Source organism: Lepisosteus oculatus, chromosome 2, assembly GCF_040954835.1.
Source record: "Lepisosteus oculatus isolate fLepOcu1 chromosome 2, fLepOcu1.hap2, whole genome shotgun sequence".
NCBI classification, from domain to species: domain Eukaryota; kingdom Metazoa; phylum Chordata; class Actinopteri; order Semionotiformes; family Lepisosteidae; genus Lepisosteus; species Lepisosteus oculatus.
In genome coordinates this window covers 47,478,932-47,492,490 of record NC_090697.1, presented here as the reverse complement: position 1 = coordinate 47,492,490, position 13,559 = coordinate 47,478,932, and the positions used below count along the sequence as shown (strand labels likewise).

Here is a 13,559-nt window from a genome sequence, read left to right as displayed (position 1 = left end):
GCTTGCAAATACTGTGTGACAAACAAGGCCAGGCTGAAAAGTACCCAACGTTTTTGTGAGTGAAGGCATCACTACAGAACACCAGCAGGTTGCTCAGTTGTTGCTGGCTGAATACAGAGAAGAGGAGTGGTTGGCATCTTTTTTGCCCTTGCAGTAATGAACAAATAGTTGAAGGACATAATAACTAGGCCTTGCTTAATCACGGGCAAGAAAACAAGAAGAAAAGGCAATTTGCATTTTATATTTAAAGCAAGACAAATTATGCTATAGCTGTAAATTCATCATGAAGAGGGACCTAAAAATGTTCATGTACGCTACAGTTGAAATGCATTTTAAATGACTTTTTTTCTCCTTTTTTCTTGCTGAAACAGAGACTTTCTTTTCTTTCATAACACAAGGTCAGGCTTATGCTAGCCTACACATTTCTTTAATCTACAGATGTGGATAATATATTCAAAGACATTCTTTCTTTCTTGGAGAGGCCAAATAGAAGTAAAAACCTTGCAAATGTAAAGTTTTGTACTTTCCATGCTGCATTTGTGAAAAACAACTGTGTAATGCATTCTGTTTTACTCTTTGATTTGCTAACATGAGCTACTTTATTAAAATTCAAAAGGCTGAACATCTACCAGAGTTAGACATATGAAGACATTTTGATTGGTTCCTTTCACATTGTGTTCCCCTATATACAGTATAGATAGATAATACTTTATTAATCCCGTAGGGAAATTGATGAAGTATACAGTATACTGTATCACACATCCCTTGTACAGATGTGATGGATAAAGAAATATAGCAGTAATACCCAATAACTATAAGAATCTGAAAGTTTCAGATCAAAATCAAATCCCTAATCTACTACTCAGGACCAAAAAAAGGTTTGAATATCTGATGCTTACAATAGCATTAAATGTTCTCACAGGTTTTTTTATTCTGAGGTAAAGAGACCTACGTGTACTTAATTACAGATAAAATAACTGAGGTTAGATATTCTAAAAAGATTTCTAAGAAGCCATCTTTTTGTTAAGGAAGCTACTGCCTTCATTTGATTAGTTATTGTACAAAGTCTGCGTGTCAGGATTCAAAATTATACAATCAATTACCTGCATAAGTATCTGGTGTGCTCTTTTGAGCATACTAAGTCAATGTATCTTAGCTTCATCGTCATCCTGTGTTTAGTTTTGGTGTAATTAAACTTAGAATGCAATCAAGAATAAGTCTGGCTTGTGAGTACTTCCCTGAGAAAAAGTACATGCAGAAAGGCCACTGTAATCATACCAAAGAATATAAAATGGGCTGCTATCAACACAGGTCAACCATTTCAGTGAAAACATCAGAGATCTTTTCATTCAAAGGCAGACTCTCACTGTTCCAATATGTTTGCTGAATTGGGCCTGTTGTCCTCAACATAGCAAATACAGGGGATTTTCCTAGAAGACAATAAATTATGGACAAATGTGATGCCCATTGGGTTTTTTCCTAAAAGAAATCCAAATGGGTTATGTGCAGTACAGTGCCTTGCAAAAGTATGGAGATACTTTCTGCCGAGTTCCCATTTTGCAAAATCACAATAACACACAATTTTAATCTTAACATTTTATTAAAGAACAGAATGCCCAAACCTAAATCTTCTAATGGTAAAAATACTGTACGTTACAGTAATTATCTGCAAAACAAAAGAGAAAAAACTGGAAACTGATATCAACATGAAAACCACATTGATTGTGTATGTATTCAGACTGTGAGCCAATATTTGGCAACCATTACAGCTGCAAGTCTTTCAGGGTACATCTCCATCAACTTTGCATACTGGGTTAAGCAATTTTGGCCAGTGTCCTTGGCAAATGCTGCTGATATGAATAACTAAAACATAATGCCACCAACAGTATGCATGGTGTTGACTGAGTCATGAACTATGTTGGCTTTCTATCAGATATAAAACTTTGTTTTTAGACCAAAAGTTTCAATTGTGTCTTTTCTGATGGCATATTTGCAGTTACACTTGAATGCTATGTAGGTTGCATATGGGTTTTCCATTCTGTCATACAAAAGACTTGTGGGGTGTCCAGCTTACTTTTATCTCACATCTATATTCTCCCATCTAAGCTACTGAACTCCATAGTTCTTTCAAAGTCATTGTTGGCCTCATCAGCTTCTTCGCTGGCTGGCTGCTCGTTTTAGAGAGACAGCCTGATTTAAGCAGTGTCTAGGTGGTACGGCTATGCTTCCACTTCTTGAATATCAACTTCCGATGCATTCATATTTTCACATTTTCTGTGCTTTTCTATAATTTCTACAAATCTCCGAGCTGTTTTGAAAGGTCCTTGGCCTTTGTGTTTGAAACGCTACTTGAAATTCACTACCTGATTAAAGGACCTTAAAGAGACAAGTGTATTTACTCTGAAATCATGTGAACCACATCAATTCATTCATTCATTAATGTACACAGACAGATGTAGTTAATTATGGCAATTATCATGTTATACCTAGTTAGTTCTCTGACACTTTACCTATACCAGCCATGACTACCACTGTCTTTTTGGTCTGTGTTTTTTCCCCGGGTTTCCAGGACCCTTGCTAAGAAGTCAAAATTATCTTGAAACTGGGATCATGCATTTACCCATGCTTTCAAAGACTAATTATTGTAAATCTCTTTTGCCTTTTCACATTTCTCCTGGAATTAACCAGAATTGGGTTACTAGCCCATTTATTTGGACCTTCTTTCTTATCTTCCACACCCATTTTAGGATTAATTTCCTTTGTCCTCATTACCTCCCTCACCCACTTGAAGACAAAACACCGCATATCTATTTTTCTACTTGACAGTGTGCAATTAACCTCCAGGTTTTGAAAACCCTCCAATCTTTGAAAAAAAATTTGGAATATCGACAATTTACCATTTTATTATAACACACTCATGACCATTTTCTAAAAGGATTTATACACTAAAACTTGAATTATATATCTTAGAGAAAGGATCATTAGAAATACAATATACAAGTTCCATGTGCAGTATTATAAAAGGTCAGGTTCATACACTAAAAGGTTATAAGTGGGGTTTATTTCTAAACTGCAGGCTGACCACTGAGTCATGTGGGATTTTTCAGTTGTTTTTTTTAATCCGCCTGGAAACCCAGATGTAATTACACTCTTAATGTGCATAAATACTGCTGACAGTTCCATTCTCGAGAGATTGCAGGCCTTTTAAAGGAGTTATGATAATGCAAATCCTTTAAAACCACACACAATAGTCACTTGTAAGGTTATTAAATGAGAGTGAAACACAGGAGATAAAAACAGTGCCATGTTTCATTAGACGCTGCCCTGGTAAGGATATCAAACACAAGTTTATATCACCAGCCTTCATTTCAGACTTAAAAACACAGATGCACCCCATTTCAAATTACTGGATTCCTTCTGGCATGTGCCAGTGTATGACCATTTTATATTGACTAATGCTGAAAGGAGAACTTACGCTTACCTTATGAACTTCATTTTTATATACATCCACACTATCACTTCAGGGCTCCAGTTATGCCTGCTTGAGTCCAGTTAATACAGATAGAGCTGGGCAGCTCTCCACTCTACAAGATGATTTTCTAACTGTCCCTTCTGTCATGGTTGCCATCACATCTCACTGGCTGTTCATTCGTTCTGTGAAAAACAGCTCACTTTGAAACAAAGAATAAGAACTGACAGAATAGGCATCCTAGTACAAAAGTATTCCTGTATTCCAGCATTAAACACCCTTCTTAACTGTCCATCCAGATTATTTTGGTGTTGAATTAATGCAGAATTTTCTCCTTCTTTAATTTTATGATGATAAATAGTACTGTGACAAGTCTCAAAAAACAGAAAGGCATGTCAGTAGGCCTATAGAAAAATATCGCTGTGATATTCCCTCATAAATGTGTAAAAAACATTCATCTTGTTATTAAGCCAGTTTGCTAAATCAAGTTTTGTTTCATTAGTGGATTTAGTTCACTGGAAAGCCTGTTTTTCTGCAATGTTTAGAAACCATTGTTTATTTAAGGCAAGTAAACCAGATGCATTAATACTGTGTCAGAATTTCACAACTCCTCAGGGTCAGCATCAATCCGACTACAACATAATGTGAAGTGAAGCAGCTCAAAACTCTCAAAGCAAAGCCAACCCATCCACCCTCTATCACCATACATGTTAACTTGAATACCAGAACTGCCTGTGACTCACCAACAGCAATCTAAACTATTTCATCTAATTACATACTACTTTACCAACAGTTCAACATGTACCTGCACTAGAGTTAGTTTAGGCCATAAGGGCCACATGCAGTTGTTTGCACATTCCTGTTTAGATGTTATTTACAGTGGGAAACACGTATTTTCTCCTTCCTGCTTCTTGTACAATTGCCAACCTGGAAGAAATCCTTGAATTCTTGACACATTATTCGCTGTAGTTCCAACCTTCATTTTCTTAGAAATTAAAATAGCAAGGTGTAGCCGAGATCCGGCTAGGATTTTAAATACCAGAGGTTAAGCTATTACAACATGCTGTACCCCTCAGTGCTTACTAGCTGTGGTCCTGGGAACCACTGTGTCTCCTGTTCTCTATCTTAATGATTTTAGAAAAGAGTAGGGGTGTAACCCTGGCGTCCTGGCCAAATTTCCCATTGGTCCTTACCAATCATGGCCTTCTAACAATCCCCATCCATGAATTGGCTTCATTACCCTGTTCTCCTCCCCTCTAATAACTGGTGTGTGGTAAGTGTTCGGGCACACTATGGCTGCCATTGCATCATCCAGGTGGATGCTGCACATCGGTGGTGGTGGAGGGGAGTCCCCATTACCTGTAAAGTGCTTTGAGCGGAGTGTCAAGAAAAAGGCTATATGAGTGTTAGCAATTATTATTATTAATTATTATACATTTAATCATTATTTTAGTTTTCTAGTCAGGAATATTCTAAAAATTCCTTTCAGCTCTTAAAATGTGGAACAGGATTTGTATTTGGTAATGAGTGAGACACAACTGCCCTAGTATACAGTAGGTACAGTATGTTGACGTAACCAGGACTTACGAAAGACAAAAAGCTGATTGTGGGAGCATCTGATACATTGTCATTACAGCCTGTGTCTGTTTTTCATAAACATATTAAGAACTGTTTAGACATAGGGTTAGCAAGTTGATTTGAGGCTCTGAATGCTGAAGTTACAGGAAACTGTATCTTTGAAGTGTTTTTTTAACTCAGGACCGAGTGCTGAAATCACTTAACCAAAAGTCCAGCCAAGCGACCAGATCAATTGAACCTGTCAGTTAGCACAGGAGATTGAAAGTTTAGCTGAAATGAAAACCAGCAGACAACAGTGGTCCCCCAGGAACAGGGATGAGAATCACTGCCACAAGCCATCAAGAGGCATGGCCAAACTGTGGCTGGTTTAAAGCAGAGTCTGTGATTATGTCAGAATGTGTGGCATAATCATGCATCCCAAGATTTCAGGTTTAAGATAAACAGTATTTGACACGTGACACACACAAACTGTTCTCATTTAGTGCTGCAATCATCAAGGGGATGTCTGTATGCTGAGCCACTCAACTTTGCTTACCATTTTCAAGGATCCATAGCAAAAGAGGTCAACAGCAAACATTTACAGTACAGATAAATACCATCCCCCCATTCTTATACTTTCAGTAGAGCTTAGTCATGTGTTCAGGCAGAAGTGTTTACTGAAACTGACCTTTATTCACCTTATCCTTTCTAGGCTACAGTAGCAAGTACTGTACTGTTTGCAAAACAGTAGTGCTTACCAAACAAAAGACCATATGGATTTCATAAAATATTACTTAATCTTCTGAACGTTCACAATAGCACAGAACAAAAAAGTCTATGCCCTGCCAGGAATCACCCCACATGACTTGAGCAAGGGCAGCTCTTTTCTTGTTTTGCAAATTCAGCTGAAACTACAACAACACAAGCCATACTGTATAAAAAAGTGTAAGGGTGCAAAAAAGACATTAATTCTGCACATATATCACAAATAATAATGCACTGAAAGCTCAATTTGAAAATAGCAATGTTCACCCTCTTTCTTCAAAGGACTCATTTACTCCTTATAGTAGAATACTAAATATTATTAAATACTTCTGCAGTATCAAACAACATCCGCTATAAAAACTGGTATAAAAAGTTGTACTGCAACCAAGATACAACCCACAGATTAAGCTGATTTTTTATTCCTAATAAAGCATTCTAAAATAAAATAAATTCAAAATCATCAATTAATTGTTTTTGCACAATCTGTTTGGCAGATGCAATCTTTATAACACATTCATGACCATTTTCTAAAAGGATTTCTCTCCTTGTAGAGAGAGCATTTTCTTGGCCATATGCAATTTCTTGTGTTAGGAATTTGTCTTTTCCCATACCCAACTTGCTCTCCATTAGACACACAGACAAGGAGAGAAGCTTGAGGCCAGAGCGCAGTGTCAGCCATTTATACGGTGCTCCTGGAGCAGCTGGGGTTAAGGGCCTTGCTCAGGGGCCCAACGGAGTAGGATTCTTCTGCTGACCAAGGGATGCGAACCAGCAACCTTCCAGCCACAGACGCAGATCCTTAGCCACAGAGCCACTACACCACCCAAAAGAGAAGGAGTTTGCCTGGCCCATATGAGGATTGAACCAGTGACCTTGGCGTCATTAGCAGCATGGTCTAACCAACTGAGCTAACTGGCCTCATGGTTGAGTCAGGGGTAGAGACCTGGCTTTTATTCTCACAGTACAATTGGGTAGGCAAACACCAGAGGTACAGTATGAGCCCACCTTTGCCCCCTCTTGTAGATGCCAGGTCAGCTGAGCAAGGTCAATCAATGTTAACTCCGTGCAACCATTCTAGACAATGGGTAGAAGGTATTTGTACAAAGAGATGTTTCTGAGGCATCCTTTCTGTGTTTCTGAAACCTATTCACCCGTACAATTGTCACACAAGTGTCACACAACAAGTGTAAAAACCCATTCCAAAATGCAGAAAATGTTTTGTGTGACGGTGAAGATTTTATTTTTATCGCACAATCCCAAATCCCAATCACAATCCCATCATGTCTTGTGATGGACTGGCTTCCAAACAAGGATGTAGCCTGCCTCGCACCCAGTGTCCGCCAGATTTGAAATCTAGACCACCACAGTGATGGACTGGACTAAGCCATTATTGAAAACAGAGAGGTGGACTGAAAATGAATTTATTCTGGAGAACACGGGATGCAGGATGTAATATGAAGATATAGCTTTGAAGTTGTCATTCATACTCAAACAGGAAACACACAAGACAGAGTAAATGCAAATACTGGTGACAAACTCCACCCTTGGCTCAGAAAAACACTCATGCAAATGTTAGAAGTCTCAACAGCTTTTTATTCAGCATATGTTAGTTTTGGTTTATTTGTTAAATAAATGGTGTCTTCCTTTAACAAATAGCAAAGCCAACATCTGTGTTTTTTTCTTCAGATTTTGAAGGATCAAACAGTTCTGCATTTCAAGAGAGAGCTACTGTATTTAATTGGAATTATTTCTATGCTGTACAAATGGTGCCTTCGCCATTAGACACAGAGTACAAAAGAAAAGGTACTTTTCTTTTACACTTTAAGTCCAGTTTTCACAGTTTCTGAGATTTCTGAGAAATCAGAGAACAAGGATTTTACTTTTTAGTTTTTCAGCAGTCTTGAAGGCACACAGACTACAACCGCTGAAATACATAATAAAACAACACAGAAAAAAGATCTGCAATTTTAAGAACTGTGAACTCTTCTATACTTGCTCCATAAGTCAAGCCCAGGGACATTTTTGCATATCTTGAAATGGGAATGCATTAACATAATGACTCAAAAAGAACAGGAAAAGGTTCCATTATGTTAAATTTACAAATGTGCAGAGATGGATAATGGAAGAAAATTGGATGAAAACACCTGCTGCTTTATAAAATCTAAATGGTCTTAGAACTAAGGTATTTTTACCATAGATTACAAGTGACATACATCATGCTTCAGAAAAATTCTACATTCTGATGTGTAAACCAAATCAACAGAGAAGCGGTTTTGAATCTAGCATAAAGAAAAGCCCACTTGCTAATGTTATCTTCCCAACAGTAACTTAAAATCAAGAAAACAAAGTTTTCTGTTTCCACAATATATGCATCTTAAACAACTCTCAAATTTACCTAAATAGCTTTGGCTTCGATAAGCAAATGTTCTGACCTGCCAAATAAACAGCATAACACACCTAACTGAATACAAACAGCAAGTACTTTGATAAAAACCCACAAGCAAAAAAGGAGAAAGGGAACAGATGTTCAATTCTCATGGGATAAAAGAAACAGAATCATGACATCATGGTATCTGGTAATTATCCACCTCTGCATTTTCAAAAGCCATCAAGGAGAAACTTTTAAACAGCACCAACCAAGGTATTAATCAAGTGCATTTTTTAATGTGAGTCTCAGTTATGTCAAGCATGCAGAACATATGTAGCTTTACAATGGTATTTTAATAATATTCATCATAACTATTTTTTATAAATTGTTACAAACTTACCAGACCGTCCACCCTCTAAGCTCTAAATCGGTCAAAGGTTCACTATTATGCATAGCTCCACTCAAGACTGTAATGATTGGACATGCAAACTACCCACTCAAGCATAGTAACAGATAATTTCCTGTCAGTTGAGACCAGACTAGAAAACTAGGACATATTGTTATATAGACACTTCTGTGCAAATCTGCGCATATTCATGCAGATAAAGAATTTAATGGGAATTTTTTAACTAATATTTTAAATATTCATTTAATCCTGACACCATTATATTTTGTACAAAAATGTTGCCTTTTAGCTTCTGTGGGTGTCCAGAGAAAAAACAAAACTATGTTACCTTGAGGAGAACCTGGAGAGTAATCAAACAGATTTGACTGGTAAGTGATGGATTAGCTACAATACCACTTCATAATGGCCACCCACGTACAATTTACTTCAAGTTACTGTGATCAAAATGAGCAGTCAGAAATGAGAAAAAACTGTTAAATGACAAGTCTGGTTTCTTCTCACCCAAACTAAGCTGTACTTATAAAAAACAAAGCTGTTTGTAAGATTAGAATACACTAGTGGAGATGTCAATTCCTGACACTTGTAACAATTGCATTCCTTTGAGTGCATGCATTAAGGTATACAGTAACCCAGCTTTTTATTTTCTGAAAAATATGGATAGTTAATGTACATTAAACAGCTCTAACACAAGTAAAATGCTACTGGATCTTTTCCCTGCTGCTTTAGTCTTCCTTAACATGAGAGCATTGCTGTTCCTGGTCACCATGGTAACTGTACACTCTCATATTATCCTTTCACTGTTACTGTCAGTCACTTGGCAATTAAGTTTGATTAAGCATTCTCATAGCGAAGAAATTATTCAGAAGCTGTAACTTCAAACCAACATACAGTAGAAAGCAAATTTCCTTTAACACAGAAACCATAGCACCTCAACATTTGTAGTACTATGAACATGCTTACAAATATTTACAGTAAGTGAAAAAATATTTTAAATCCTGTAATGTTTTGGCCAGCAGATATACCCACTGTCATCCAGTAGGGTGCCACTTCACAGTTTTGTCCAACAGCCAATTAATTAATATTTATATAGCTTAAATTTATATAGCGCTTTTCTGGACACTCCAGAAAAGGACTGGGGACTCCCCTCCACCACCACCAATGTGCAGCATCCACCTGCCAGAATGCTCACCACACACCAGCTATTAGTAGGGAGGAGAGCAGAGAAGATTCAATTCATAGATGGGGATTATTAGAAGGCCATGATTGGTAAGTGCCAATGGGAAATTTGGCCAGGACACCAGGGATTTTTAATGACCACAGAGAGTCAGGACCTCGGTTTTACGTCTCATCCGAAGGACGAAGGACTGCTTACAGTATAGTGTCCCCATCACTATACTGGGGCATTAAGACCCACATGGACCGCAGGGTGAGCTCCCCCTGCTGGCCCCACTAACACGTCTTCCAGCAGCAACCTTAGTTTTTCCCAGGAGGTCTCCCATCCAGGTACTGACCAGGCTCACACCTGCTTAGCTTCAGTGGGCTGCCAGTTGTGAGTCGCAGGGTGATATGGCTGCTGGCAATTGGCAATTGGCAATTGATAGTAAAACCTATTTGTGAAAAATATGATTTCTCAATGTTGACTGCAATGTCATATTAAAAAGTGTACAAATTTCAGAAAAAAAGGTGTCTAAAGCAATTGATTCCCAATCAATTATATACTATGCATATAAAACATGCATCCAGTTGCTTGTATGTGTATACCAGTGGTGTCAAACAGATTCGACACACCTAGCTCATTTGGTTCGGCTATGTACAGTAGCAGGTGCAGTCAGGGCCTCAGCCAAGATTCAGTATACTCATTGTCCAAGCCTGTATAGCCCACAGATGAAACAGGAGCCCTATGTAATGTTTCATAAACACAGCACTCCCTGTAGTTCTCTGTCTCTGTCCAATTGGAGTATCCATGTTTGATGTTGCTTGATGCCATCACAGATGTAGTTTGCCAGGGGCATCTCTTTGTACAAAAATATTGAGGAAAAAAATGTGACCCCATGAGATCAGCATATACATTTCCTCTAGGTTACTCTGAATTGTGGAGCAACACTACCTAATGCAGGTGTGGGCAATTTTGGTCCTATAGAATCAGTGAATCTGCCTTTTTCATTCCTGCTCCACTCTTAATAATCTAAATAACCTCACTATTGACTTAATGGGACTAATTTAATAGCTTCTCCCAGCTGTTCAGCTGCAGGTGTTCTGAAGAAACCGAGGAAACCTAAAAGCACATCAACCTCTGAGCGCCAGGACTGCCCAAAATCTAGAGGATTTGAATAGGATATTTTTTAACATCATAATAAGTGTCCTGTAATTTTGAAGACAAGAAAAATAGTTGAACAATGTCGTGTAAGTGAAGAAAAGGGAAAGAAATGTGTATTTCTTCATTAAAGTGATTGGAAAACTAACATATTTCATTTGTATGATAGACAGCTAATATCTAGGTATTAAGGTAGTTGCCCAAGAGCAATAGCAATAGCTGTAGAGATTAATTTATTGCTGTTTTCTAAACTGGTGATATCTTGTGAATAAGTAGCATTCTGCATTTTCAGAATTTATTTTGATCATGTAATGTTCCTTTAACCTTTCTTTTTGTGTTTTTTTGTTAAAAATACTAAAAACACTCTGCAAGTTATGTAAAAATGCAAGCTGCTTTCCACTTATCATTAGAGCGAGAGTAAGTCTTAATGGTCTCTCAAGCAGAGTCCAGAGGTGATGCTGATCACTAATCCCAGAGACCATTTAAATTGCATTTCAGTCCTGCAGTTTGCCAGTTGATATAATGTATGTACAGTATATGCATTTATTTTTGCCAGTTGTTGAATGAGATATCCAACCAATACTCTTATCAACAAAGCAGAGATTTACATTTTTTACCACACATAACTATTTAAAATAATTGTGTTAATTAATGTTAACTATCATATCATACTAAAAGGGCAATAACTAGGTCTTGATTGGAATCTAGCATATACCCAGTGACAGCTAACTGCATTTTAAAAGGAAGTATGAATATACTGTACATCAAAAATGTGAAAAGTTACGCGTACTGTATTATGTAATGTTTGTTTAGTATTTCAATACATATGGTATGCATCATCACTTGTCATCCAAGACTTCCTTGTGAAATCCAAATATTAGATATTAAAACAAAAGAGGTAAAAAAGTGTATCACAGGTACACGGCTAGGCTCAGCCTAAGTGCTGCATAATGTTCATCAATAATTCACTTTATGCTACTGTTAAACAGTCACCTCCCCAAGGCATAAGAAACAGCATATATGGAGCTATCCATGTTTTATCACATTCCATATAACTGTATTTGTCGTGATTTGTAACAATTACCTAATTACTGGGTGTTTAAAGACATGCTTAAAATAGCTATGACAGTGTCATCAGAAGTAACGATAACCTTTACTCTTTTATTTCCACTCAAATCTGTCACAAGCCAGCATGTTTAGAGCTGTCCAAATTCCCACCCACGGGCCAAGCATGGCATACAGGGTGTATATTCATCGAGCCTGTGGAGCAATTAAAAGGCAAAAGAGCTGGAGGCAAAGATGTCTGCAAAAGAATGTTTATTTTATGCAGCTGAAACTAAAGAGAAAGCAACTCTGAAGAGCTACTGTATGAAGTAGTACAGCTGATTGTGCAGTACAAAAATCTTTTCCTGGAGCTTATTTCATGATGAAGTGTGTCTGCAATATAGTGGAGATTGTACAGTATGCTCATAAAGAAAAATGAGTTTATGGGCAAACAAGTACAATACAATACAGAGGAGCATTCAGCAAGTTCAGCAGAGTTAAAGGCGGCTCAACAGCTGAAACATTCTGTTTACCTCTATTTGACTTGAGAGTAATTAACCCCTACTTGTTCCTTTGCAGCCCACAAGCTGACACAGATCTTCATTCACACCTATTGTTTACTGATGAAATTAATTATCTTAACCTTAACCATGTTTTAGCATGTCCATCAATGATTAGGACACCACTGCAATGGCTTTCAAAGGGCATCACCAGAGCTTCCATTCCTGTTCCACCAGAATCCACGTTTTCCCACTGGTCAATGTACAGTAGTTTGTGACATACGTCAAATCAAGTCACGTTTGTTTTGTTTGCAAAGTTAACATAACACTGTCATAAAACAGTCTCTGTATATACTGTACTGCAGTCTCTGTGTATAAATTGTAATAGGAACTATTGAATAAACACTCTTAGTTTAATTTTCACACAGAAATTGCATATACATATAGTGCACTATGCAATGGTCTGTAAAATATAGTTACTGCACGTTTTGATATCTTATGTCGCTTGTGCAATAATGGGTCTAAATTTATATTTTTATTTATAAACGTCAATCCTTTAGTCTCAAAACCTATAATGACAAATGCTGCTACTGGAAAAGAAGTTGTTTCCACTTTTAAGCAGTTTGAGATCTCATAAACTGTAATTAATAGTTTATATGAAATGTCATATGAACTATTAAACATTCAGCTATATTAACAGCATTTTAAACCTTTCAAAAAATAATATTGTGTTTCATAATATATTAATAATAATATTATTATTATCCCTATTATTCTTCAGAGTGTTTTCCCGATATACCTACAATCCATCTTCTTTGAGACTGAGTGAAAATGAGTAGAACTTATATTGACACAATAAAGAACAGACATCCTTTAAAAATTGTTTTAATTTACCTCTCAGTTGCTAAGGAACTTCAAGTCGGGTAATAGTTCAGAAGTGGTCACTGAAACAAGAAGAAAAATCACATTAAATAGAAATTTAACTTTTGAATTTGGTGACCCCGCCCCGAACATAAGCAACATGAAGTTTCATGAACTAAAATAAATATGAAAGCAGCAGAGTGTACACATCTACGGATGCGGCATGTTTCACTGTGCACTGTACTACCGTCAAGCAAATGCTCTTCTGTACTTGA

The 13,559-nt window shown here is 37.2% G+C and overlaps 1 protein-coding gene across 3 annotated transcripts in view; it reads right to left on the bottom strand.

The window, feature by feature from the left end:
- dtnba (dystrobrevin, beta a) overlaps positions 1-13,559 on the bottom strand; it is a 176,986-nt gene that overhangs the window by 141,605 nt on the left and 21,822 nt on the right. Inside the window, exons 2-3 of one of the 3 annotated variants that reach the window (XM_015348275.2) lie at positions 13,318-13,367; positions 3,482-3,654 (exon numbers count right to left, since the gene is read on the bottom strand). The exons of 1 other annotated variant lie outside the window; for it this stretch is intronic. In XM_015348275.2, the coding sequence (XP_015203761.1) occupies positions 3,482-3,507 (26 nt within the window). In that variant the 5' untranslated portion in view covers positions 3,508-3,654; positions 13,318-13,367. The remainder of the gene's footprint in view (positions 1-3,481; positions 3,655-13,317; positions 13,368-13,559) is intronic. One more of the 3 variants, XM_015348281.2, reaches the window with a different exon arrangement.